The following is a 24378-nucleotide window of genomic DNA, read 5'->3' as shown; positions in this document are numbered from 1 at the left end:
TCGTGCCGTACGCAACTCCCCGCTGGAACTCTCATCCAAGACTCGCAGAAGTGAAGAGGGTGGTTCAAAGCGTAGAGATTGAAAAACTGTAACAACAAAGAATAAAGACACATCGAACTCGAAGTCGCAAAACCACAACACCTCCCTCCACCAGTCACTCACTCCTTTCCTCGATTCTTAGTACGCATCATTCCATTCCCTCGCGACCATTTCCTTACCCGGTCCTTCATAATAATCTCCTTCTCCAGCTCCCAACGCTTCCAATCTAGGATCCGGTCTACTCAACATCCCAAACCTTCCACCTCCTCCTCCATTCACTCCATTCACTCCATTCACCCCGTTGCCGAGTGTATGAGTCAATCTCGGCGTTTTGAAGAACGTTCTCTTCCTCCTTCTCTCACTCCTATCAACTTCTCCTGCCGCTCCATAATAATCCTCCGCTCCCCCTGCTCCTGCGTTGCATTCCGCCTGATCGAGTTCTGCCATTCTCGCTGCGCGTTCCAATCGTTCTCTCCGAGCTTCGAGTCGGGCCGCTCCGAAAGAAGTGATGTAATTCTGGGAAGTTTTCAATCGACGATTGAGTCGAGATAAAGGGGCTTCATCGCCGGAGGAAAGGGGGTCGTGGTCGGGTTGGTGTGAGTTAGTGGTGGTGGTGGGTCGATGGGTTTGTCGGATACGTTCTATTGTCCCGAGAGAGAGAGAGAGATGAGAGGGAGAAAATAGAAAAAAGAGAGAAGGGAGAGAGGGCGCTTACCGGAGATTCGAATGTCCAAGTCGGAATCGGAGTCTCCTTCGTCGTCTGAGATATCAAAGGGAACTGGTTGCATTTGTGCTGAAGGTGCGAAAGGTAAATTTCTCAAAGAATCTATAATCTCCGCACTGTATCTTCCCATCCTTCGTCAGTCTTTCGTCCTCATCGCCACAAGCATGAAGGAGAGAGTGTGTGGACTAACGTAGTTTTCTCGAGATATTCCCTCGAATTCGCATTATCCATATTATTCTCCTTGACCTCCAATTTGAACTCTGGTCCAAAGTAATCGAAATACTCGTTGAAAGGCATCTCTTTCGCCATTTCGACTCCACATGCTAAACCGGTCTCGTAGGCCCAAGTACGAGCGACGTTTCGGATCGTGTAACCTCCTCCTCCGAGGATGATGAGGGGTACGTTGAAGGTTCGCATGAAGGCTACACAGGATGCGTGACCTATCTCGTGAGAGCGAGTCAGTGAGAGAGGGAGAGGAAAGATGGGAGAGAAAGAGAAGACGATACCTTGCATAGAGAGGTTGAAAGAACCTAATTTATCCGAAGCTAATGAATCTGCACCACATTGTAAAATTACCGCTCCAGGTCTATACCAATCCATAATCGCTTGCATCACCTACACACCCACACTCTCAAACAAATCAGCTTCGTCTCTCTCTCTCTCTCTTTTCTCTCATTCTCGAGTTCGAAGATGAGATTGAGATGGAAACTCAAACTCACAGGTCTGAAAACCCTCCCATAATTCTCATCATCGATCCCATCCTTGAACGGGAAATTCACCGCATAACCCTTCCCCTTCCCTTTACCTTTATCTCCCAGCGCTCCAGTTCCAGGGAAGAAATCTCCGTATTTGTGAAATGAGGCAGTCATGACTCGATCGGTCGTGTAGAACGCTTCTTCGACTCCGTCACCGTGGTGTACGTCGATATCGATGTAAAGTACTCGTTGATGATACCTAGCAAACGTATCGAGGGAAGGGGAGTCGATAGTGGATAAGGAGGGTGGAAAAGGGAGAGTTCGTGATTTGAGATCCCTCCAGCGGTCGAAGGTTGGGGGATTGTTAGAGCGTACCGTAGTAGTTCGAGAATAGCTAATACGATATCGTTAATGTAACAGAACCCTGAAGCTTCTCGTTTCTTCGCATGATGAAGTCCTCCCGCCCAATTCACCGCGATGTCGGCTTTCGAATCGATCAATCTTCTTGCCGCACCTGGAACGAGCGAGAGCGATCGATGATGACTGGTCAGCTTGTAGAGAACGTGTAGGAGAATCAGAGGAAGAGAGCTTTACTGAGGGAACCACCTGCCGAGATTGAACAAAATTCGAATAAACCTTCAAAAGGTGGACAATCTTCTCCTACCAAAACTATCTCAATTCCCCATCCCATCTTCATCAGTCTTCCCTTTCTCCCTCATCTCACGTCTGAGACGTTTGGTTGACTTACATCTAGTTCCATGACCCGTCATTTCATCAAAAGTTTCCGGAGTAACTCTGGCCAAAAAATCAATGTATTCATCCGTATGAAACCTCGTCATTTCGTGTGGAGTACAACGATCAGGTTTCAACACGTCGAGGTGGTGTCGCTCGAGTCCGTAATTCGTGATCAAGTTGTGAGCCATTTTGATCCGATGAGGTTTCATCGGATGAACTGCCTCAATCAACTCCCGCTCGGATTAGTTCCTGGATGAGTAGGATGGGAAGGAGAGCTTACCGAGATTGAAGGCATATGCTCCGACATCATCTAAAGGGGAGAGAGAGTCAGTTCAAACAAAGCAAGAGTTGAGAGAAAGAGAGAGAGAGAGAGAGGGAAGTTAACTGACCGTCATAGAAGTAGGCGACTTTACGTTTATCCGGTCCACCAGGTACTGAAGGGTTCAATAATTGATATGCTGTCGACATCTTCACCCGACGTGATGAGTGAGGAGAGCTGAAATTTCAAAGATGGAGATTCAATCTCTCTCTCGTCTCTTTCGCTTCTCTCTCCACTTGAGATCCGACCTAGAATGGCGACTTCAACGAATCATTTGAATAGATCATTCGGTCAATCTTCGAGGGCTTCGAGTAGTACTCAAGTAAGATTCCTCCCCTCTGTTTCGGGAGGGACGTGTTGATTCACTCGTTCTCTCTCTTTGAATCAATAGCCTTACGAGCAAGCTACGGCGGGAACTCAGAAGTTCGTGATTGGAAAGATTGATGGTACGTAAACTGCTTCCTGTCGCTTGAAAGTCGAGTGAGAACTGACCCCCTCCTCCTCTCCTCTCTTTGTAGCTGGTATCGCCGTTCTAATCTCTGACGTGAGTCTCTCTCTCTCTCACTCCATTCCGAAGTGAGCCGATTGATTCAGAACGTTGCCCACATAGTCGGTTCACTTGATCGAATTCCCTTCCCTCCTCCTCCCTTCCGGGGTCGGTCCCGGTTCAATCGTCAACATTGCCTGTACTCGTAATTTCACTGCCGAACGTTCCGCCGCGAAAGAGTTTTGGGACTTACAGAGGGAGATCAAGGAATGTTTTGGAGAGAGGGAACCGAAAGCACCGAATTTGAGGATTAGGAATACTACTCAAACTTCTGTGCGTTCCCTCCACCCTCACTCTACATCACACTTCCTGGTGATTCGAGGCTGAGATGTGTCGCGTGGTGAATGGGAATGTCTACACAGGTCACTCTCGAATGGGATAAATTGGATTTAGCTTCCGCATCTTTAATTTCCCTCTCGATTTATCGTAACAACCAACGACTCACGACGATCCCTTCTCCTCTCACGAACACCTCCACGAAACTTTCCGGCCTTCAACTCGACACTGATTACACGTTCCATCTCGTCCTCAAGACCTCTGCCGGAACTTACACTTCTCCTCTCGTTCGAACGAAAACTCACACGATTGACAACACTTCCGGGATTTCAGTTTGTTTCGGTTTCGTTGAACCGGGGGAATTGTTGGAACAGGCGAAAGAAGCGGTGAGGGAAATGGGAGCGAAATGGGACGATAGGATTCAGATTGATACGACTCATTTCGTAGCGACTTCGAGCGCTAGTAGGAATGAACCGAGAGGTGGTGGTGCGGGAGTCGAGTATCAAAAAGCTGTACAACTATCTATCGTGAGTTGAGTTCTAAACCCTCAAATCAGCTGTTTCTCTCTCTCTCTCTCTTGCGACGTTTTTTTCGTGATTATTGACTCTGACTCTCTCTTTCGCCGTCTTCGCGCAGCCTGTCGTCTCCCCCGAATGGTTGTTATCCTGCCATCGTTCCTCGAAACTAGTCCCCATCTCGGCCTTCTACCTCGGAACAACGAACCACGCCGCTTCCCTCTCTTCTGCTCAACTCGTCTCTTCCTCCCCATCCCCAACTCCCAATTCCCAGACTCGACAAATTACGGCTACCACTCCTTCAGGCCCTCCTCCTGCGACTGTTCAAGAGGAGAAAGAACCTGAGGAAGAGGAGAGGGTTGAGGCTCCCCCTCCTCCTCCGGCGGCAGTACAGTTGGAGGAGAACGTCGAAGGACCTCCGGAGGATCAGAGGGAATTGGAACAACGACGAGACGAGCCGGAGACGGGAAAGACTGGAGACCTCGTCGAGGCGGAGGAAACGGATACCTCGACGAAGGCAGTTAAAAGTGAGGTGGAAGAACGTGCGAAGGATGAGTCCACTCAGGAGGAGGAGGAACAGTCCCCTGTATCTTCCGAGCCTGGACCGACGACTCGAGAAGAACCTGAACGAAGGCATGAGGAGCAGGAGCAGGAGGAGGAATCGACGACGATTGGAGAAACGGAGAAACCTACTTCGGGAGTACCTCAAGAAGCCGTGATCGTTTCGGACGCAAATGAATCGGCTCATGAAGTCGATCCCGAGGTGAAACAAGATCTCGCTGAACATGAACCAGAGTCATCCAACGTCGAGGGAGAAACAGTTGAAGGAATTGAAACTCCTAGGTCTGAAGCTCAAGAATCTGTCGATTTGGATGACGCATTCGAGGATACTGAAGAAGATGTAGATCTCGATGGTGTCGAGGCTAAGAAAGACGAGGAAGAGGTAGAGGGAGACGCAGAGAAGTCATTGGTCGATATTGAACTCTAAAAACTTCCTACTATCCTTTGAATTACTATTCGGTTTTGTGTGTGCTATTCGAGTATTTTCTCGCTTACTTGCGACGTTTCGAGACGCCGAACCCGAGCGACGAGAGAGTTATTTGAGCTTGTCGAGTTTTTTGCGAAGACTTTCCTTCCCCTCTTCGGAACACCGGCGAACTTAGAAACCGTCAACTTCTTGCACTCTCAACCTCTGAACTCTTTCCACTCTCTCTTTCGAACCCCTCCGCATTCAATCACTCGTTCAAACTACATACATATCATGGCGTGAGTCTACCAAACTACTCTTCCCCCGTCTCTCGTACTGATTCGTTCATTCGCCTCCTCTCATCATCGTTCTGATCAGCTCCTACGCTTCCGCCGCGAAAGACCGTCTAACCGGACTCATCTCTCACTTGACCGCTCAAGGCAAAGACGCCCTGACGTCCCAAAACCCGGACGACGTTGTCATTTGTGCCGCCGTTCGAACTCCAATCACTCGAGCAAAGAAAGGTGGATTCAAAGATACCTGTCCTGAAGATCTCCTCGTCGCCGTCTTCAAAGGAGTCGTCGAGAGGTCCGGAATCGATAAGAATTTGGTAGAGGAAATTCAAGTTGGAAACGTTTTACCTCCTGGTGGAGGAGCTACTGTCGCTCGTATGGCTCAACTAGCTGGTAAGTCTTTCCTACTACTTCTCGAGGTGGTTTCCAAGAGGCTGACACGAGAGAGAGTTTGTGTGTGTGTGTAGCTGGTTTCCCTTCGACTTCATCGATCGCGACGGTCAATCGTCAATGCTCTTCCGGTTTGATCGCCGTCAACCACATTGCGCTTCAAATCGCCGCGGGTCAAATCGATGTTGGAATCGGTGCGGGTGTAGAGAGTATGACGATGGGTTACGGTGCCGGCGTCATGCCTGAAAAGGTTAGAGAAAAAGCTCGTTCTCCGGAGAGTTTGAACTCTTGAGCTGACTACTCCCTCTCGTCTGTTCAGTTCTCGGAGACGGTCCTCGAGAATGAAGCTGCTGCCGACTGTCTCCTTCCCATGGGTATCACCAGTGAGTCTCTCTCGAAAGTCTGAACTGAAGGGATTCGGTTTCTGACGCTCGGACACTCTTTCCCTCCCCTCTCTAGGTGAGAACGTCGCCGCTGAATACAACGTTTCCCGCGACGCTCAAGACGCATTCGCCGCTACTTCGTTCCAACGTGCCGCCGCCGCACAAAAAGCCGGTAAATTCGACTCCGAAATCGTTCCCGTCAAGACGAAGATCGTCGACCCGAAGACTGGAGACGAACACGAGATTGTCGTTTCGAAGGACGATGGAATTCGTGATGGAGTCACGAAGGAAAGTTTGTCGAAATTGAAACCCGTCTTCTCGAAAACTGGTTCGACTCATGCTGGTAACGCTTCTCAAGTCAGTCAACTTACTCTCTATCTCTCGTCTACGTGTTGTATGTGCTGATAGTGTGGTCGTTGTGGGTAGGTCTCGGACGGAGCTGCTGCGGTTCTCCTCACTCGTCGTTCGAAAGCGAAAGAACTCGGACTCCCAATCCTCGGTAAATTCTGTTGCTGCGCCATTGCGGGTGTCGAACCCAAAGTCATGGGTATCGGACCTGCGTTCGCGATCCCCAAGGTTCTCAAGAAGGCTGGAATCTCGAAGGATGATGTCGACCTTTGGGAGATCAACGAGGGTACCTCTCCTCTCTTTCTTGATCACGTCCGCATAGGTCAGTCGCTGACTCCGTCTTGATGTCGTTGCCGTGTATTAGCTTTCGCCTCGCAAGCCGTCATGAGTGTCGATACTCTCGGACTCGATTACGCCAAGGTCAACCCCAACGGAGGTGCGATCGCTCTAGGACACCCTCTCGGTGTAAGTACACTCTCTCCTGCGTTTAGAGCGTTGAAAGAATTGAAAGTTGACGAAATTTTTGTATTTTTCTTTTTTAGGCTACCGGAGCTCGCCAAATCGCTACCGCGCTCGCTGAGGCGAAGCGCAGTGGTGCTAGGGTCATCGCAAGCAGCATGTGTATCGGTAGCGAAAGCCAGATTCATCGTTCTTTGTTCTCGACGCCGTCGCTGACTTCATTTTTTTTTCTGTTTACAGGGAATGGGAGCCGCCGCTCTTTTCGTCAACGAACAGTAATCGCCTTCTACCCCTTCGCTCTATGTGTGACTCTCATGTACACAGACGCCTCTCGTTCTCCTTTCGGTTCTCCTTCAGTTTGTGCTCCTCGGTTCCAAGTTGTAAAGAATTTTTCTACCCCAAGTCTCAGCTCCCGTGTCTTCCCTGCTCACTGAGGTATGCCTACAAGAGTTAGAATGTGCGGTGCCGCTGTGGTTGAGCAGCCGAGCTGGAAGAAGAGAGACTATCGACTTGACCTAGGAAACCGTTCGGATGGGGAATCGAGACAAACTCTTACTAAACTTTTTTTCCGACCTCTCTTTCACCGCTCTCAAGTGATCTACCCTCTGTCTCTCACTCTCATAGTGCCCTCGAGTGAGCTCCCGTCGGAACCTCACCCCACCGAAACTCGAAAGTTCCGCGGCTCGTTCTTTTCTCCTCTTCCCTTCACTCCCGCGGCCCTTAACTCGTCATACGCTCTCACAAGATGACCATCATTCACGTCGTTCTCACTAAGCTCAACGGGCAGCAACCTGCGAACTGGAAAGAGGACATCTCATCAACTGGTCAAGCGATGGTCGGTGAGTCTCTCCCAGCTCCCTGAACGCCCATCAGAAGACCGTGGTAATCTCGTAGAACCTATCGAGTTCTAGCGCAGGCTCACCAGGCTCGTCGACCTAGAGACCGCTGACTCAACTTTTCTTGATCTAAACCTCCCCGACTCTCTCCCGCCTCGACTCTCGCAGGAAAGATTCCCGGTCTATTACGATGTGAAGTAGGACCTCTTCTCGAGAGCACGAAATGGAGAGCACAAGGATGGGATCAAAGTGAGCTTCGGTTGATTCGTTCATTCCGAGCTCGTCGACTGACTGAGACTTTGACGTTTACGTAGTGCTCTTTGCCGAGCTGGAGTCGGAAGAGGCATTGAAGTTGTATGCGGATCACGAGGTTCACGTTGAGTGCGTTGGGTTCCTCTCGTCTCGAGGAATGCAACTCTCTGCCATTACTGCGAATGCTGACACGCCGCGTTCTCCTGCAGGTACAAGAACAAAACTCAGCCTTTCATAACTGGTGGGTCACTCTTCCTTTGACGGATTCGAGTCGGGCTTCCACACGAATCCGAGTTATTTCCTCGATCTGCTGAACTGACCTCTTCCTCGTTCTGTAGAGGTCATGGCATTCGATCTCGTCGTCTAGATAAGTCCGATAGCGCCAAAGAAGCACTGCAAATATCCTCTCATCTGTACAAACTCCCTGTCACTTCTTTCGTTTGCGATTCAACTGCTTCGCGATGTTCGTGCTCGGCTTCTTCTATGCTTTGGATTCCTCTCGTTCCTGGCTCTTCTCCGTTTGGACATAGTGGAGAAGTATGGGATAGATATCAAGACGGGAAGGACTCTAGAAAGGATACAAAAAGGGGATTAATAACGAGGCAGAAGAGCTATCGACAGTTCACACGCTAATCCCAGAAGTATTCAGCTCGTTCGTGGTGTCGTCTCACTGCTGTGAACGCACTATGACCGTTCGTGTGAGCATGTAACGGAGGATCCTGTTTGGATAAAGGCGGTCAGTCAATTTCCACTTTCTGAAGAAACCCTGCCTCACTTGACTGAAAAGTTGGATAGCTTGCTGCAACGTTGCAGGATATACAGTTCCCGCGAACTCAACCTTCAACGTGACCGACATGAGGACGAGGAGGAGGTTCCACCGGCGCTTCGAAAATAAAGAGAGTCCAGACGTCGAGGCGAGCGATTCCTCCCACGCGCGAGCTGAGATGTCGAAGGGAATTCTGCCGAGGTACGTATGACGCGGAAACCACCCTTTGAGATGATCGAGAATCGCCGTGAGCGTTCGAAACTGTGCGAGGCAATCGTCGAACGCGGGCAAGACATTGACGGGCGTCTCACACAGAGCGTGATACTGGGCAACTCAATGGTCAGGTCATTGCCTGTGCGGGAAAGAGTGGGCTAGAGAACTCACAAATGAGGAAGACCTGGAGATGCTCGGACTGAGAGACACTCGAATTGATGCAATTACCGAATGAACCTCGAAATGATCGGACGGAACCAGCAGCGCCAGGACGACACGCAGTGCCTCGTAACCAGCTGTCCATTCCTCCAACCTCAATTTGATCGTCCTGCGTGCATCTTCGCTCAGGCCGCCGTGGTCAATCGAATGCTGAATCATGGCCTCGAGACAGCTGTGCTGCCATTCGATAACGTCCTCGATTCCCTTCTTCGGGTCGCCTCCTGGGTAGTCGTCGAGCAGAATACCAGGGGGATCAGGAGGAGCTTGCATTGGGGTCGGAGTGGTAGACGGAAAAGAAAGGAGTCCGAGGTTTGGAACGCGTCGTCCAAGAGAAAGCGATCCGAGCGAGCGTTCTCGCACGAGTCGCTCACAAGTCCGCACCCCGTCTCTCCCTCAGCCCGTACCGCTCACAGTCAGCCCAAGTGGGATCGTGGAGCGCTCAGCGAACGATTGTCGACCAATCACAGTGGCCAACGAAAAATTGATATCCAGGTTTGAACGAGAAATTCAGATACAAGCCCACTCTCGCTCGAATCTCTGCCGTTTCTACTTTATCCCTCGTGGCGACTCATAACTTGAAACCCAGAGCGATAGCGAGGATCCGACGAATGAGTCTGCGTCAGTGAAGAAAGTCAAATGAGTTTGCGTTTCTCGACATGGAGGAGGAACTCTCGCCTACGTGATCCACTCGACCCTTGAAAGCTCCCAGCGCAAAGGTCAGCGGGTGAGGATACTCCGATCCCGCGAGATCATCCTTGGACGTCACCAACAAAAGGGCGAGTAGCACGATCCACCGGCGTTTCGAAAAATCGGAGACCTCCAGCGACGCAGAATCGGACCGATCGGATGTCGCCTCCCACTCCCGAGGTAGGATATCGTCGAATACCTTGTGAAGGTATAGATGATTCGGGTGTTGCTGCTGGAGGTGTTGAAGGATCGCGGCAAAAGTTTCCCATCGAGCGAGACAACGACTGAACGAAGGCAATACTTCGAAGATCTTGTGCTTGAAGAGTGCGTCGTACTATTTGAAGAATATGATGAGGAGTCAGCAGGTTCTGTTGGGAGGAAGCGGGAGAGAAACGACTCACAAACGAGGAACTCCTCGAAAGCTCGGATCCAACGAGACCCGAATTGAGGCCACGACCGATTCAATGTTCAAGTGATCACAAGGCGCGACCAAGAACAGCAAGAGGCTCAGGGCTTCGTAACCACTTTTCCATTGATCCAACCTGACCTTGATTTTCCCAAGTTGATCGACCTCCAATGGAACAACGTATGTCGTACCTCCCCAATTCTGAAGAGGATGTGTGCGCTCCATGTCGTCGCCCTGGACCACTCCTGCCGCTTGATAGATTGCCTGCTGAGTTTCCCACTCGAGACCTCCTTTTTGCTCTGCGATAAGTTGTCTGATGCGCTCCTTAGGATCGGGAGGTGGAAGATAGACGTTCTGTCTTGCGTGGTTCTGCATCGAATGGTGGCAGGGGAGAGGAGCAAAGGGCAGAGAAGCAAAAGAGAGATCCCGGTTCAAGCGATCCGAGCGTCGAGCGAACCCCCCTCAGCGCCCTTTTGGTCCGCGCTCGTCAAACGCACCATCGTCCTCCGAGCCTCTACTTCGTTGTTTGACGGCGTGCGAGCAAACGAGATGAAAAACCCAGCACTTTTCTATTCAGTTCTGTCTAGCCGAAAAAAAAATGATACCCGAGAGCAAGAGATGGAGAGATAAACCTTAGGATATTACGCTGACAAGCGAGGGTGAGGTAGAAGAACGATGTAAGTATAAGTAAAAAACTGAAGCTATAATGCGAGGGAGAAGTCTGAAAAGAGCGTGCGGGTGAAATCGCAGAAGAAAGTCGAGCGGAGATGGCTTGATTCGAGAGAAGAACGTGGTGAAAGAGAGTGTTGAAGTGCGAAAAGATCGAGAAGTGCAGGCGAACGGAAGGAGAAAGAGGGATAGCTCAGAGAGCAGTTGCGGCCTCTTCTCGAGGAGTGAATTTGAGGTGGCAACCATCCTATTATTCGATCGGTAACACACGTCAGTGACACACCTTCAAGTCATTGGACGAAGAGAGAAGAAAGCTCACCTTGGGGAAAAGAGTCGCAATGATCTGAATCTCCTCGCTCTCGGGAGTTTTCGCGTGCTCCCAGTTCATCAACATCGCAGCGGATCCGATAACGGCCGTCATGTGCATGTAGACATAGTTTTGACCGATACATCGATGAGCTCCAGCTCCGAATACGAGCCAGTTCTTCGAATCCTTGTCGTTGTCGTTAACTCCTCCGGGCATCCATCGCTCGGGAACGAATTCTTCTGCCTCGGGGTAAACAGCTTCGTCGTGAAGAGACTGTCAAGAGAAGAGTCAGCATCGAGTCCACGATCGAAGGAAGATTATGAGCTTACATTCCAGAACGAAGGAATCAACATTGTTCCCTTGGGGACTGTGTATTCCTCGTTGATCGGGAAAGGTTTCTTGGTGAGGTAAGGTACCATGATGACGGGAGGACGGTATCGGAGAACTTCCTTCGTAACGGCATTCGTGTAGGGCATTTGTTCGAGAAGCGAAAGAGACATGGGAGTTTCGTAATCTCCGTGACGAACTGCAGCTTGTTCTTCACGAACCTTGGCGAGGACTTCGGGGTGGTCGGCGAGGAGTTGGAAAGCGAAGGTGATCGAAGAAGACATGGCATCTGAGACGAACGACCTCAAATCAGCTCATGAAAAGCGATTTCGCGCCGCTCGAACTCACCTTGAGAGGCAAAGATGAACGAGAGAAGAACGAGAGCCATTTCCTTGTCGTCATACTTCCTGACCTTTCCAGCGTGAATCTCCTCGACCCATTCGTCCAACAAGCAATCGGGTTCTTTTCCAGCCGCGACCGCCTTCTTCGACGCAGCAGCAGCTCGCGAGAGGTATTTAACGGTAACTTCACGAGCTCGGCACGCACTCCAGACTTTGGTTCCGGGGAAAGCGAAGGGGAAGTTGACGAGTTCGAGAGCTTGAGTGATTTGCCAGTATTTGTCGGAAATTTCTTTCGCGTCCTTGTCAGAAATGTATTCTCCACAGAAGACCTTGAGACTCGTTTCCATGTTGAGATCTCGGAACTTGAGTTGGTAAGGTTGAGCTTTCGGGTTCGGGTCGGCGAGCCAGGCGCGGAAATGGTTTCGGTAAATTTGATCTTGCTTCTTGAGGTAGATCCTATCGATAAATCGTGATCAGCTGTCGGGTTCCCATTTGCATATGTAGTGCGACTCACTCGAGAGCTTGAGGAGTAAAGAGGCAGTTCAATCCTTTTCGGTACTCGTTGTGAACTTTACCGTTGAGGAAAACCCAGTTCTCGGCTGAATCAGACGATTTCACGTCAGCTCATTTCGTATCAAGCCCAACGAGGAGGATACTCACGAAGAAGGATCTGTTTAGCACTTCGGACGAGACAAGGTTCTGCCATTGTCGAAGAGTTTAGAATTTTGCGAGCATATTCGGTAGTCGAAGCGATAACGATAAAGCTGTGGTTTCTGGGTCAGCACGTTCTGTTCCAATATCGCTGAGATTCGAGATGTTCGTACATGTTGAAAACACTATGCGAAATGAGCAAGTCAGCTTCGGAGAAACAATGCCGAGAATCGAAAACAAAAGAAAGAACTCACGATACTGAAGCAAGAGGAGTTGACCAAGCTAATTCCAGCACAACGCATCAGATCAGAGCTGGTCTCCGAACTACAGAGAGGGATACTCACATCGTTTGTAAGCTTCCATTGTCGGGTTGAGCGATTCAGCGAATTGTCCAATCAAGGGCTAACAAGAACGGGACAAGTAGCATGTCAGCTCTCCTATACACGTTCGACGCGTCACGATCGATCCCGCGCGAGCTCGTTCGGAGAGAAAGGGGAAGAAGAAGGGAAGAGAACTCACGATTTGCCAAGAGTGACCAGGCAGAGTCGACTTGCGATACCTCCATAGAGTCTGTTCCGCGATTAAAAGAGTGACGATAACGGCGAGTACCGAAGTGGCGATCGTCTGAGTCGACCACTCGAGATCGAACGACGGCGATAATTTGCTGAGAAATACCCCTGCCGAAGCGGGTTCAGACGCGGCCGCTACCTGAGCTGAGATGTGTGGTGTAGACGCCATTCTTGATCCGACCCTACTGCTGATCCCGATCGTGTCGTGTATTGATTCGAGAGGAGTGAAGTGCGAAGGTGAAGCGAGGTGTGTTTTTTTGTTCCAAGTTCGCGCGCCGTGGTTCGTTCGTTTCTTTTCGGCTTCGATTCCGAACCTTTCGGCCTCATCCTATACGCCTCATGATCCTCTTTCTTGATGAGCGGTAGCATTCTAGTCTCGCGACATGTTTTTCAAGGTTTTCCGGGTCGTCCGACTTTCCTCTCGCGGCTCTTCCTCGTTCCCAGACTCCCTCGCATGGTGCTGACACTGATCAAATTCGCGTCAGGCTTGAACAGCTAGAGCTGCACAGCTTTCATCTCACTACAGCCGGCTTGACGTGTCCAGGAAAGTTATGAACAAAGTTGCAACAAGAGTTTCCTTTCGAGAAACTTGAAAACCGAGAGACTTCTACGTTAGACCATGCGTAGTAAGCGGAGAGAGAAAGAGCGTAGCGAGTCTGACTGTCGTATAGGCGTGGTGTGGCAGGAGTAGAACGAGCCTGAATGCAGAAGAAGCCAAAGGCGGGAGGAGCGGAAAAAGGGAAAATCTGCAGGAGGGCCGAAAGGTCAGCTCCTGCGATCGATAAACAGGGTATACTGCTTCACGAAATACAGTTTCGTCAGGAGAGAGACTCACAGAGTAGCCGTCTATTCGCTTCCTCCCTCTTGAGCGAAAACGAGATGCTGTTTGATATCATCTGCCGTGACAGTCGGTTTCGCACTTTGAACCGCTCGCAAGAAATCGGTGTACGTTCTGATCGGCGAATATCCGGTCAGCGAACGTAGATCAACCGAACGAAAAGCAAGGGAGACAGACTCACAGCGGAGGTTCCAGCAGATCGTCGGTCCCGATATCGTTCCAAGTCATTTCTTTCGCGGCCGGATCTCCAGGAGAACAGGGTGTGAGCTTCTTTGTTGTCTTTGGTGGATCCGCATCTTCGACCGGGACTTCAACCTAAGTTTCGCACGAACAAAAACGAATCGTGAGTCGTCAAGCTCAAGAATCGATGGGGATTCCATTTGAGCTGAAAGACTCACCTCCTTGAAGTGTGTAGCGCTCAAAACCTTCCTCACTGGCTGCATCAAAGCGTCTCTGACAACGACAGCCAAATCTGAACCAGAGTAACCTTCCGTCTTCTCCGCCAACGCTCGATAATCCGCTTGAGACAGTTGACAAGGCGTTGTACCGATGTTGAGGTGGAACATTTTCGAACGAGCAGCTGGATCGGGAAGAGGGATATAGATACGTTTTTCGAAACTGCAAATCATCAAGGCCACCCAGCATGAGCTTGTCTCAACTTCACGCTAGAACGAGTTGGGGGATGACTCACCGACGTTTGATCGCGACATCTAAAGCCCAGGGAATGTTGGTCGCTCCGAGGACGAGAACTCCTTGAGTATCGTTTCCAACTCCGTTCATTTGGACCAGGAATTCCGTCTTGATACGTCTCGAAGCTTCTGATTCACCTTCACCACGAGTTCCACACAGAGAATCGATCTCGTCGACGAAAATGATTGAAGGGGCATTTTCTCGAGCCATTGCGAAAAGTTGTTTCACGAGTCTGAGGAAAGACGGAGAATCAGCATTCGTCTCTAATTGACGATTCGTCGCCCGTTGTTGCCTCTGAAGAAACTGTGCTTACCGCTCTGATTCTCCCATCCATTTACTAACCAAATCTGACGAACTGACGGAAAAGAAAGTACTCTTCGCTTCCGTCGCGACCGCTTTCGCAAGGTAACTTTTACCGGTACCGGGAGGTCCGTACAGCAGGATACCTCGCCAAGGAGTTCGTTTACCGGTGAACAAGTGAGGGAATTTGATCGGGAGGATAACGGCTTCTTTGAGAGATTCTTTCGCTTGTTCGAGTCCGGCAACGTCTTCCCATCGTACGTTTGGCGTTTCAGACAGGATTGCACCTGGAAATGCGTCGAAGTGCGAGCGAGGTCAGTGCAAGCATCGAGAGGAGCAAGACTGGCGAGCTTACTCGAAAGGCCATCTCGCAATTTCTTCGTATCCGCATCGTCGTCGTCTCCACTTCCTTTCCTGCTCCATGCAATAGTTCCAGTCAATTCACCAAGCCTAAGGAGATCAGGTGACGAGGCAGACTGACTTGGCTTGAGCTCCACCACCACCACCACTAACCGCTTTCCCCTTTCCTTCCGCTTGATCCTGTTTCGCTTTCTCGGTCGAAGCGATATGATCCTTCAACTTTTCTGCTCGTTCAAGATATTCTTCGACTTTCGATCTGATCAGGTCTTTCAACTTGGGGTTCTTCTCGTCTGAGAGAGCGTGAGAAAGCAAGTGAGAGAGTCAGATGCCAGACTGCACTCGTTGTTCGAGTATGTGAACGCACACTTGTAAGCCATATTGAAGTAATCGAGAGAGTTCCTGTGGAGGTCTATGAATCAGCAGGGCAGCTCACGACAGCTAGAGAGGGAAGGAACAGCTCACTTGTAGAGTTTAAACGCTTCCGCCCATTCTTGTCGGACATCTGCATCGATCGCTTGTTTGACAATCTCGCATGCTTTCTGTGTACGATCCGAAGCGTCAGTACAGGGAGCGTGGGAGTGTTGTTGTTTGATGACGGGTTGTCGAGTGGGGAGAATTGTTGATCCACGAGGAGGAAGGAGGAAAGCGAGGGACTCACGTCGAGAAAGTTGGTGTTTCCAGACATCCTCGCTACTCTACTTCAGGTTGTTGTGTTGGTATGCGAGAGAGGATGATCGAGTTCGGAGAGGGAGAGGTCTAGACCCCGATTCTCACACTTCAGGAAGTGGTCGATTTTCGCGCTCTCTTCTCTTCTCTTCACTTTCCTTTTCGACTTTCGATTCGGAGGGGCGATGGAGACGTTCGAAGGGTCGCTACTTATCGCAGCATCACTACACAGAGGATCTTCTTGATCTCTCCCTCCCGTTTTCAGCTGTGGGAAAAGGTGCGCAAACTTTCTTCGAACGCTCTTCCTCGCTCTCCCAACTTACACTCTCTCTCGCGTCCTGCAGTCCCCGGACAACTACCACACTCTTTTACCGCCCCGTTTGCAACCCTTGTCCAGCGATCACTCTCGAATTCCCATCTCACTGCTTCGACTCTCTCCCTTCAACCCTTTTTTCCTCCATACAAACTCTTTCAATTCAACTCCTCGCACTCTGTCTCCCTCTGGAAAGCGGTCATCCTTCATCCGATGAAACCGGGAGACACTCGATTCGAGTCGAGGAGTGGGATCGAAAGGGGCGAGGGAAAAACGGGTCGTCGGGACAGAATCGGAGAGTTTGATGGTCGAACTCGGGAGTAGGAGGACTCGGGTGAGGGAACGGGATCCACTTCGATCGTTTCGTTGACTTCATCGTTAACGTCGATCAGGATCCCGAGGGAAGGAAGTAAACGTTCGACTGAGTGCTCGAAGAATGGTTTTCACGCTTCCTCTCTCTTCTACTCCTTCAACGCTCGGAATCTCTCTCCCTTCTTTCTTCTTACTCTTTCTGTCTCGTTCCATTCTCTTCAAAGTCCTAGAGCGAAGATACGAGCTTGACTTTGACGAGGTGGACGAGGGAAAGAGATAGAAAGGGGGGAAAGGATTCCGAGGGAAGAGTTTCGAAGAGGGGGATAGAGTGGATACTTTTACCGTTCTTCTAGAGACGGTTGGACAACCAGTTCGTCATTTCTACACCAGAGTTATGCGACCGCTCAACCTTTGGTTGAGTAACGGAATGGGGCTTACTCTCGAACGTCTCCACTCCCATCTATCTCTTCTACTTCTTCCTATCGACTATAAGGGGGATTCGGATCACAAAGGGGAATGTCTATACACATAGAGACGTCTTTCCTCCTCCATCTAAGTCTCCCTCGTTGTCGAAAGGAAGTCGAAAGCAGGAGGAAACCTAGACGAAAGGAAAAAAGCTCATGACGAAAAACCCTTGACAACAACAACTTTATGAATCTCTTCATCTGTAGGTGGGGACTGACATTCCCACCGATGAGGTCTCATCACTTTTTAACCCTGAAGCTTTCTTTCCTTTCGTCGTCGTTTTTCCTTTTCTTCTTTCTTTCTCTGCAATGAGGCTTCCCTCCTTACTTCCTTTCGCTTTCGTTCGTCCGAGAGACTAGAGAGGATTACCCGAGCATGACGCCTTTCGCTACCTCACCATTCACCCCAGAGTCGAGTGCGTCTCGGTTCCGAAACTTGTCTGCAATTTTTTGCGAAACACCGCCCATTGATTAATATTGATTTCGGACATTTCGGTCGCATTCGATGGATGACCATCAATCGGCTCTCATCCGAGAGTTAGATGGCTACCTATTGTTCTTCAAGCGTCGGTACGTCTCTCCCCGTCCCTCCTCCCTCGGCAGTGAGGAAGTGGTGCGCTGACGTTCGGCTCCCCTCCCGCTCGTACAGGCAAGAGATTGAACTGGATTATGTAGAGAGTCTGAGAAAGGTATGTTCTGTCTATAGTCAGACTCAGCGCAGAGACTGATTCGCTCCCTCGCGCAGCTCTCCAATCGATCAACTCAACCTCCCGAATCCGAACACGAGTATGTCCCTACTTCCTACGCTGTACTTTACTCGAGCTGATTCAGATTACGATGGAAAGGTTGCACGCGCAAATTCCGACGACTTGGAGACAAAGCTGGTTCGAAGTTCGAAGCAGTCTCGAAGATGAAGCAAACTCGCACAAGATGGCAGCTGAAGGACTGGACAGATTGATACAGAAGTTGACACACTTCAGGGACGACCGGGTGAGTTCTTTCCCCCTCGTAATAGCAGAGAGAACAAGCTGATTGAGGGTTGGGGAAACAAAACTCGTATGTGTAGGATCGAATTCGACGAAGGATTCGAGAAGATTTACGTACCACGGCGAACGAATACGCAGAGTACAAACAGGTCGTCAGTCGGTTGAGGAAGACTTACGAACGCAAGGTTGAAGAACTCGCGAATCACGAAGAAGCGGAACATTTGAAGGAAGTTCACGAACGGGAGAAGGAATCGACTTCGACGGGAATGAGATCGCCTGGAGCAACTTCAGATCCAGGAGGTTGGCCTCCCGAGCATTGGACGTCAGCATCGACGACAGAGACGGGAGGTCATTTCTTGCCGGCGAAAACTCGAAATCGAAGCGATTCGTCCGCTTCGTCCGGAAAGGGAGGCAGTTCGGATACGTTCGACCACGAGCACTCCTCTTACGGCTCTCCACCTCACACCTCTGTCTTCGTCTCGGGAGCGACGTCCTCTTCTGGTTCGGCTCCTTCCGCCTATCGAGATCCTCCAACAGCGAAACAAAACGTCTTCGAAGCGATCGCAAAACGGGATTGGTCGAACGAGAAACACAGAGTGAACTCGATCGTTCGAGCCGTCGGGAGTCTTGCGAAAGGGAACGATCCTGCAACGGCGTTGAATCCGAATAGAGGGGTGAGAAGTCGCCAGTACGGGGGCAAATTGAAACGTGAAGCTGAGGAAGCAGGTGAGGTTTCATTCTAGTGACTGTTTCTCCCAATCCGCACTGATCTCCTCCTTCTTCGTCTTTGGGCAGATCGACAATATCGCGCCTCAATTTTCCAACTCGAAACTCTACGACTGCAGAAACAACGGGTTCAAGCTTCGGCTCGAGAATCTCTGCGAGAGTTTGTCACCGAAATGGCTACCTCTATCAAATCGACGTTGGACCAGCGACTTGCTGATCAACTCAGTATCGGATACGCCGGAATCGCTGTGGGTCTCTTGTCTCGTTCGTCTTACCTCTCATTCGCTCATCAAACGATTTCTTGGTCAGATTGCGGATCACATTCGACCGGCTGTCGAACGGATAGACGCCAACAAAGATGTTGAAAATTACTTTTCAGCCGTTCGCGATGAAGCTCCTCAAGATCAACCTGTCTACTGTTAATCATCGTCCCTCTCCCATTGCTCAATTTGCCGATACTGACCTGGAACGAATGACAGACATCAACGCGTTTATCGGAGAATGTCGAAGTTTGCTTTTCGGCGTCGGACTGCAAGATTACTGTGCGAATCATCCGGGTTTGCTCGTGCCAATCATAGTTCAGCGTTGGTGAGTCCTTGTTTGTCTTTAAATCGAGTACCTTCCTGCCCTGTCTGACCTGGCTCTGCTTCTCTTTTCAGTATCGCCAAGGTCGAAGAATCGGGACTCGATTTCGAAGGAATCTACCGAGTGCCAGGTCAGGAGACTATCTCTCTCTGTGCTTCATCATAGCATGGACGCTGACGACTCTACCTCATTTCCAGGTAAACTCGCGACGATTCAGCAATACGTTCATCAGATGGAGAAAGAGGAAGAAACGTTCCGTTTCGGCGAGAACGACGATGTTTCTGCGGTCGCTGGTGTGCTCAAGGTTCGTCTACTCCTCCTCGTAGTCTACCTTCTGCCTACTGACGCTTGAACCCTGTAGCTGTATCTCCGTCAATTGCCGATCGCACTTTTCCCCTTTTCGACCGCTGAGTGAGTTCTCCTTGCAGTTTCCCGCAGCCTCGAGATATGTACTGATGCTCCGTCTCTCTCTACTGTAGTCGTAAATCTTTCGCCTCCGAGTATGCTTCGTCTCCCGACACCGCCATCGCAGCTCTCGTCCGTAGAATTCGTCGACTTTCACCTCCTCAACAAGCTACGCTCAAAGCGGTCTGTCAGCACCTCGCGCGAGTAGCCGACCACGAATCTCTCAACAAGATGTCTGCCTCGAACCTGGGTCTCATTTTCAGCACGGTCGTATTCGGAGAAGAAGAAGGTGCAACTCTCGAAACTCTCCAAAATTCGAAAGTTCGTTCATTTTCTCGTTCTCTCTCGGTCGACCCGCGCTGAGCTCACGCTTCTCACTTCCGTTAGGATTCGACGATGGAGCTACTCATTAAGCAGCACGTCCACATCTTCGAAGGATTGCCTCTCGAACAACCGCCTCTCGTTCGATCGAGAGCTCCAAGCGGAAACCTCGACCAAGCTGTCCGACCGCAATCGTCGCAATCACACAATGTCGCAACCGTGATCTCACCTTCGACTTCGCCCGCGCCGAGCAGTAGTCGATCTTCGAATCAGAATCCGACACAATCGAGTGAGTTAGGCTGTCTTTACGATGTTTGAGCTCGCTCCTGACTCCATTCCAAGATGTAGGAACCTCGAACTCGCGGCGATCCGTCGAATCAGTCTACGCTCTCTATCAGGATGCCTCTTTGGGACTTCTCCCTTCGGAACCGTCGCCACAGAATCTCCCCGCCTCTCCCCCTTCACATCTTCTTCCCACTTCGACTTCGACTCCGAATGCGAACCTGAACACGAGTCGCAGCTCTGCGATTCCGATTCATCCCGCCGCAGGACCTCGTCATCATGCTTCTCCTCTTCGATCTTCCTCCGGCTCTTCTGAACCTCCTCGTCTTCAAGCTGTCTCGCCGACTCTTCCAGCTCGTCCCGAGGAGAACCCGCGCGCGAGTGTCCACGACCTCAGCACTCCGAGTCCTCCCTTGTCGGCCGCGTTGGGTCGACACATTCCTTCGAGCTCGACTTCTTCCTTGCTGTAACGTTTGCCCATACCCTCTCTTCTCTCTCTCGCTGTCTATCTGTTCCGTGCGTGCTCGTGTTGTTCAAGTATCTCCCTGTTCTGTTGGCTTTTCTCCCATAGAAGGACACTGCAAGAATCTCGAATTTTTCTCAGTTTCTCTCGACAAGTAGCGAATGATATGGTAGCGTCAAGCTAAGATGACAAAGTTGATTCCATTTGGAGGTGCGAAATCCGTAGAGGTGTTAAGAGTTAGAAAGTGAGATTGGCTACAAGGAGTTGAGGAGAAAGAGGGAAAACTATAACAGGGACTAGAGGTGAGGGGTATCATAGAATGAAAGGCACAGAAAGAAAAGAAATAGAGTTATAACGAGTGAAAAGCGAAAAGAGAAAGGATGCGAATGAAGAGAAGAAAGGGGAAGAGACGAAAGAAGAATGCTATCTATAGGGAACCGGCGCCGTGACTGAGGTGGTGTGCGTGATTGCGAGCGGAGAGATGTCGTTTCGCAGTCGAGTTGTGAGCGGAAGAGTGCGATCGAACGCGAACGCACTTGCTGCCGGAGAGAGCTGGTTTCCATCCGGCTTCGCACGAGTAGACGACGCACTTGGAAGATTCGCAACCCATCGAGACGGCGCCGCGAATCTTGGTACAGTCTTCACCTTCTCCGGTCGAGGCGCAACCTCCGCACGAGTCGAGAGCTTGAGTAACGTCGAGGCATTCGTCTGAGGGGAAAAAGAGAAAAAGCTCGGATCAGTCTCGAACCCTCTGAAAGAACGGGAACCGAAAGCACTCACATCCACCTTCGCCAGCGAAGACGCCTGAGAATTCGGTAGCCGAGGTGAAGTGTTGAGCAACGGCTTGTTGGTACGAGGAAGAACCGACGATGGGGCAAGCGACTTCGTTGGGACTCGGGCAAAGCGATTTAGGAGTGACGATCTTGCTCTTCTTTGCACGAGCGCGTTGAGAAGCGGTCGACTTGACACAAACGCCTGCTCAGAGGAGGGGACGAAGGTCAGCGATGAAGAACAAAAGCGGAAGAAAGGGTTTGAAACGTACCGGAAGTGAGAGCGTAACCGCTAGGGCAGCCGGTGAGTTGACATTTGCCGGAAGAGCAGACACCACTCGCTCCGGAAGGAAGGAATTGACAGACGTTGCCAAGCGCTCCACAGTTGTTGACTGAGAAAGGGAGAAGAATGTCAGTTTCTGCGGAAGTTCGTGAAATTTGAGTAGAAGCTCACCATCCGTAGCGAGGTTGACTGAAGTGCAAGCTCCGTTCTGAAGAGTGTAACCCGTTTGGCAAGCAGTGGCGAGACAGGTTCCAGACTTGCAAGTCGTACCGATAGCTCCGGGGAGAGAGCATTTGGCTCCGCATTTACCGCTGTCGACGATGAACAAGCTTGTTAACCTCAGAGTCGCAAAGGAATGAAGAAGGCAGAAGAGACGAACCAGTTGTTCGTGTCGGAAGAAACGTCACGGCAGAAACCGAGGAGAACGTCGAAATCGAAGAGGTTGCTGCAAGTCGTGGTACACTTTCCGAGGAGACAGTAACCGGTTCCTCCGTTCGAGTAGGACGAGGGGCAGACGTTTCCGACAGTTCCACAGTTCTTGGGGTCGGTGAGGAGGTTGACGAGGTTGCAGGATCCCGATTGAAGAGCGTAAGGCGAGTTGCAAGAAGTGTAGGTGCACTTTCCGCTCGAGCAAGTTCCCGATCCGAGGCCGAAGCTGCACTTGTTACCGACGGAGCCACTGGAGGAAGGGCGATGAGGATCAGTTACTCCGTTGAAGATCGAATTGAAGAGAAAAAATTGAGAACCAAGCTCACCAGTTGTTTACGTCGGAAGTGAGATCCATCGAGGTACAGACGTTGTTGACGAGTTGGAAGCCCGAGTTACACCTGGCGTATTGACATTTTCCGGCGTTGCAAGCTCCGATTCCGTTGTTGAAGATACATTTGTTTCCGATACTTCCGCAGTTGTTTTCCTATGATGCGAGAACGAATGGTCAGTCTCTCGCCCAAGCTGGGATAACGAGAGAAAAATGCTCACGTCGCTGCTGGTGTCAACAGCTTGGCACGTAGTTTGAGGGAAGAGGAAACCGAGGATAGCCGAGGTCTTGAGTTCGTATCCAGATTGGCAACCGGTGAGCTGGCAAGATCCGCCAGAGCACGAGGCGACACCATTCGCGTAGTTACACTTATTTCCGATCGAACCACTGTGCGAGACGACAAGGTCAGCGAGTTTTCGAAGATTTCGACTCGAAATGAGCTGCAATTACCAGTTGTTGACGTCGCTTTGGAGGTTAAGCGAGGTACAGACACCGTTGATATTGTAGTAACCCGACTTGCAGCTAGTGAGCTTGCACACTCCCGAAGAGCAAGTTCCAGATCCGAAGGGGAAAGCGCAAACGTTTCCGAGAGATCCACTGAAGAAAGGAGTAGACGTCAGATATCGTCCTCAATCGTCGAGGATGAGTAACGTACCAGTTGGCAGGATCCGTGAGGAGGTTACGGCAGGTCGAGGTTCCGTAATCGAAAGAGAATCCAGAGTTACAACTGAGAGGTTGGCAGATCGAGTTCTTGCAGACTGCACCCCATCCGTTGGAGAACGAAGTCGGACATTTGTTGCCGAGAGCACCGCAGTTGTTCATCTGCAAAGAGGGTTAATCAGTTCGATTCGATCCGTGCGAGCTTCAACTTTCCGGAAGAACTCACGTCAGAAGTGGTGTCGATCGTCTTCGTGCAAGTACCAGACGAGAGCGTGTATCCAGGGTTGCAGGATTCTGCGAGAAAGGATTATGAGTTTGGATATTCGAAGGAGAGGATAAGCAAAAAATCGACTCACTCGCGTAGCATTGTCCGGAGAGACAAGTTGTCGAAGCGGCGTTTGCAACCGAGCATACTTGACCACATTTACCGCTGCGGAGGGGAAGAGAGTCAGTGAGGCCTAGGGTTGGGAGCGCGAGAAAGCTGCTTTACCAGTTGACGGGATCCGAAGAGACATCTTGACATTTTCCAAGACCCCAGTTGAAGTCGAACAAGTTGTTGCAGTACGACGGTCCACACACTCCCGCTGAGCAAGTCGCTCCTCCTCCGTTGAGCCAGTTCGTTGGGCACCTGTATCCTGCCCTTCCACAGTTGTTCACATCCGAATCATAGTTGCTTCCACCGAGACAAAGTCCAAGGATACAGAGAGTTCGTTTCTCGAGGTGGTGGTCAGGGTGAGGAGAGGTTGCGGTCGTGTTGGCAGGGATAGGAGCGGGAGAAGTACCGAGAGAGGGAGAGAGGAGGGAAGAAGAAGAGGAAGAGGAAGCGGATGCGAAGGTGAAGGTCGAGAAGAGGGAGAGGGTCGTCAAGAAGTGCGAGGTGCGCATGTTGTAGTCTGTTGTAAAGAACGTAGGAATCGGGTCGGACGGTCGAGAGGAAGGGGTCGCTGATAGAGGAGAGCTCTTCCTTTCTTTTCTCGAAAGCGGAAAGGTTGAAGAGAGACGGTGACTTTTGACGAGCTACCGAACGAGACGACTTGTCGAAGACGAGCTGGAGAGCGTCTCGAAAGAGCTGTTGATGTATAGAGCGACGGCTTTGAAGAGGGTGGGTGGGAGAGGAGGGAGGATCGAAAAAATCCAAAATTCGGCTGATGATGAAAGGGGGGGGGGGGGGGGGGGGGCAGGGGGGGGGGGGGGGGGGGGGGGGGGGGGTTTTTGGGGGGGGGGGGGGGGGGGGGGGGGTGGGGGGGGGGGTGGGGGGGGGGGG

The 24378-nt window shown here is 50.9% G+C and overlaps 10 protein-coding genes across 10 annotated transcripts; 4 read left to right on the top strand and 6 right to left on the bottom strand.

The window, feature by feature from the left end:
- Window positions 1-177: 177 nt before the first annotated feature.
- Window positions 178-2661, bottom strand: JCM6883_000353 (uncharacterized protein; the record flags this gene model as incomplete). Its single annotated transcript, XM_076631015.1, has 10 exons — window positions 178-680; window positions 755-879; window positions 954-1203; window positions 1270-1378; window positions 1483-1717; window positions 1834-1972; window positions 2053-2127; window positions 2207-2410; window positions 2474-2503; window positions 2583-2661. The coding sequence occupies 10 exons, from the start codon at window positions 2659-2661 to the stop codon at window positions 178-180; spliced, it is 1749 nt and encodes a 582-aa protein (XP_076488883.1).
- Window positions 2662-2765: 104 nt separating this feature from the next.
- On the top strand, window positions 2766-4838 carry JCM6883_000352 (uncharacterized protein; the record flags this gene model as incomplete). Its single annotated transcript, XM_076631014.1, has 6 exons — window positions 2766-2834; window positions 2904-2958; window positions 3031-3056; window positions 3123-3332; window positions 3422-3862; window positions 3972-4838. 6 exons carry the CDS (start codon window positions 2766-2768, stop codon window positions 4836-4838), a joined length of 1668 nt encoding a protein of 555 aa, XP_076488882.1.
- A 273-nt stretch (window positions 4839-5111) lies between these two features.
- Window positions 5112-6969, top strand: JCM6883_000351 (uncharacterized protein; the record flags this gene model as incomplete). The annotated part of the gene is made up of 9 exons (XM_076631013.1): window positions 5112-5116; window positions 5196-5503; window positions 5578-5750; window positions 5820-5883; window positions 5960-6240; window positions 6310-6517; window positions 6596-6696; window positions 6774-6833; window positions 6931-6969. The coding sequence occupies 9 exons, from the start codon at window positions 5112-5114 to the stop codon at window positions 6967-6969; spliced, it is 1239 nt and encodes a 412-aa protein (XP_076488881.1).
- Window positions 6970-7435: 466 nt separating this feature from the next.
- JCM6883_000350 (Dabb family protein) lies at window positions 7436-8145 on the top strand (the record flags this gene model as incomplete). The annotated part of the gene is made up of 5 exons (XM_076631012.1): window positions 7436-7529; window positions 7695-7775; window positions 7841-7907; window positions 7988-8019; window positions 8117-8145. 5 exons carry the CDS (start codon window positions 7436-7438, stop codon window positions 8143-8145), a joined length of 303 nt encoding a protein of 100 aa, XP_076488880.1.
- Window positions 8146-8407: 262 nt separating this feature from the next.
- Window positions 8408-9246, bottom strand: JCM6883_000349 (uncharacterized protein; the record flags this gene model as incomplete). Its single annotated transcript, XM_076631011.1, has 3 exons — window positions 8408-8497; window positions 8554-8868; window positions 8929-9246. 3 exons carry the CDS (start codon window positions 9244-9246, stop codon window positions 8408-8410), a joined length of 723 nt encoding a protein of 240 aa, XP_076488879.1.
- Window positions 9247-9527: 281 nt separating this feature from the next.
- On the bottom strand, window positions 9528-10444 carry JCM6883_000348 (uncharacterized protein; the record flags this gene model as incomplete). Its single annotated transcript, XM_076631010.1, has 3 exons — window positions 9528-9590; window positions 9656-9997; window positions 10076-10444. 3 exons carry the CDS (start codon window positions 10442-10444, stop codon window positions 9528-9530), a joined length of 774 nt encoding a protein of 257 aa, XP_076488878.1.
- Window positions 10445-10931: 487 nt separating this feature from the next.
- On the bottom strand, window positions 10932-13102 carry JCM6883_000347 (uncharacterized protein; the record flags this gene model as incomplete). Its single annotated transcript, XM_076631009.1, has 10 exons — window positions 10932-10985; window positions 11058-11318; window positions 11375-11661; window positions 11721-12169; window positions 12228-12312; window positions 12374-12477; window positions 12538-12549; window positions 12619-12646; window positions 12709-12766; window positions 12884-13102. The coding sequence occupies 10 exons, from the start codon at window positions 13100-13102 to the stop codon at window positions 10932-10934; spliced, it is 1557 nt and encodes a 518-aa protein (XP_076488877.1).
- Window positions 13103-13779: 677 nt separating this feature from the next.
- Window positions 13780-15806, bottom strand: VPS4 (AAA family ATPase VPS4; the record flags this gene model as incomplete). Its single annotated transcript, XM_076631008.1, has 10 exons — window positions 13780-13885; window positions 13953-14086; window positions 14170-14389; window positions 14463-14693; window positions 14775-15048; window positions 15117-15175; window positions 15243-15411; window positions 15486-15520; window positions 15584-15660; window positions 15780-15806. The coding sequence occupies 10 exons, from the start codon at window positions 15804-15806 to the stop codon at window positions 13780-13782; spliced, it is 1332 nt and encodes a 443-aa protein (XP_076488876.1).
- A 1575-nt stretch (window positions 15807-17381) lies between these two features.
- On the top strand, window positions 17382-20651 carry JCM6883_000345 (uncharacterized protein; the record flags this gene model as incomplete). Its single annotated transcript, XM_076631007.1, has 14 exons — window positions 17382-17446; window positions 17526-17565; window positions 17622-17662; window positions 17722-17866; window positions 17943-18588; window positions 18658-18836; window positions 18898-19006; window positions 19068-19176; window positions 19248-19303; window positions 19371-19477; window positions 19535-19584; window positions 19653-19899; window positions 19966-20188; window positions 20248-20651. The coding sequence occupies 14 exons, from the start codon at window positions 17382-17384 to the stop codon at window positions 20649-20651; spliced, it is 2421 nt and encodes an 806-aa protein (XP_076488875.1).
- Window positions 20652-21071: 420 nt separating this feature from the next.
- Window positions 21072-23999, bottom strand: JCM6883_000344 (uncharacterized protein; the record flags this gene model as incomplete). The annotated part of the gene is made up of 12 exons (XM_076631006.1): window positions 21072-21352; window positions 21425-21619; window positions 21687-21806; window positions 21869-22008; window positions 22077-22376; window positions 22453-22610; window positions 22676-22841; window positions 22905-23051; window positions 23110-23276; window positions 23341-23408; window positions 23471-23544; window positions 23605-23999. The coding sequence occupies 12 exons, from the start codon at window positions 23997-23999 to the stop codon at window positions 21072-21074; spliced, it is 2211 nt and encodes a 736-aa protein (XP_076488874.1).
- Window positions 24000-24378: the final 379 nt, after the last annotated feature.

The sequence above is a fragment of the Sporobolomyces salmoneus genome, assembly GCF_050403485.1.
Source record: "Sporobolomyces salmoneus JCM6883 DNA, S_salmoneus_JCM6883_v1_ctg14, whole genome shotgun sequence".
In the NCBI taxonomy this organism is placed as follows: domain Eukaryota; kingdom Fungi; phylum Basidiomycota; class Microbotryomycetes; order Sporidiobolales; family Sporidiobolaceae; genus Sporobolomyces; species Sporobolomyces salmoneus.
Note: the sequence above shows the minus strand (reverse complement) of the source record. Positions and strands in the feature narration are given on the sequence as shown.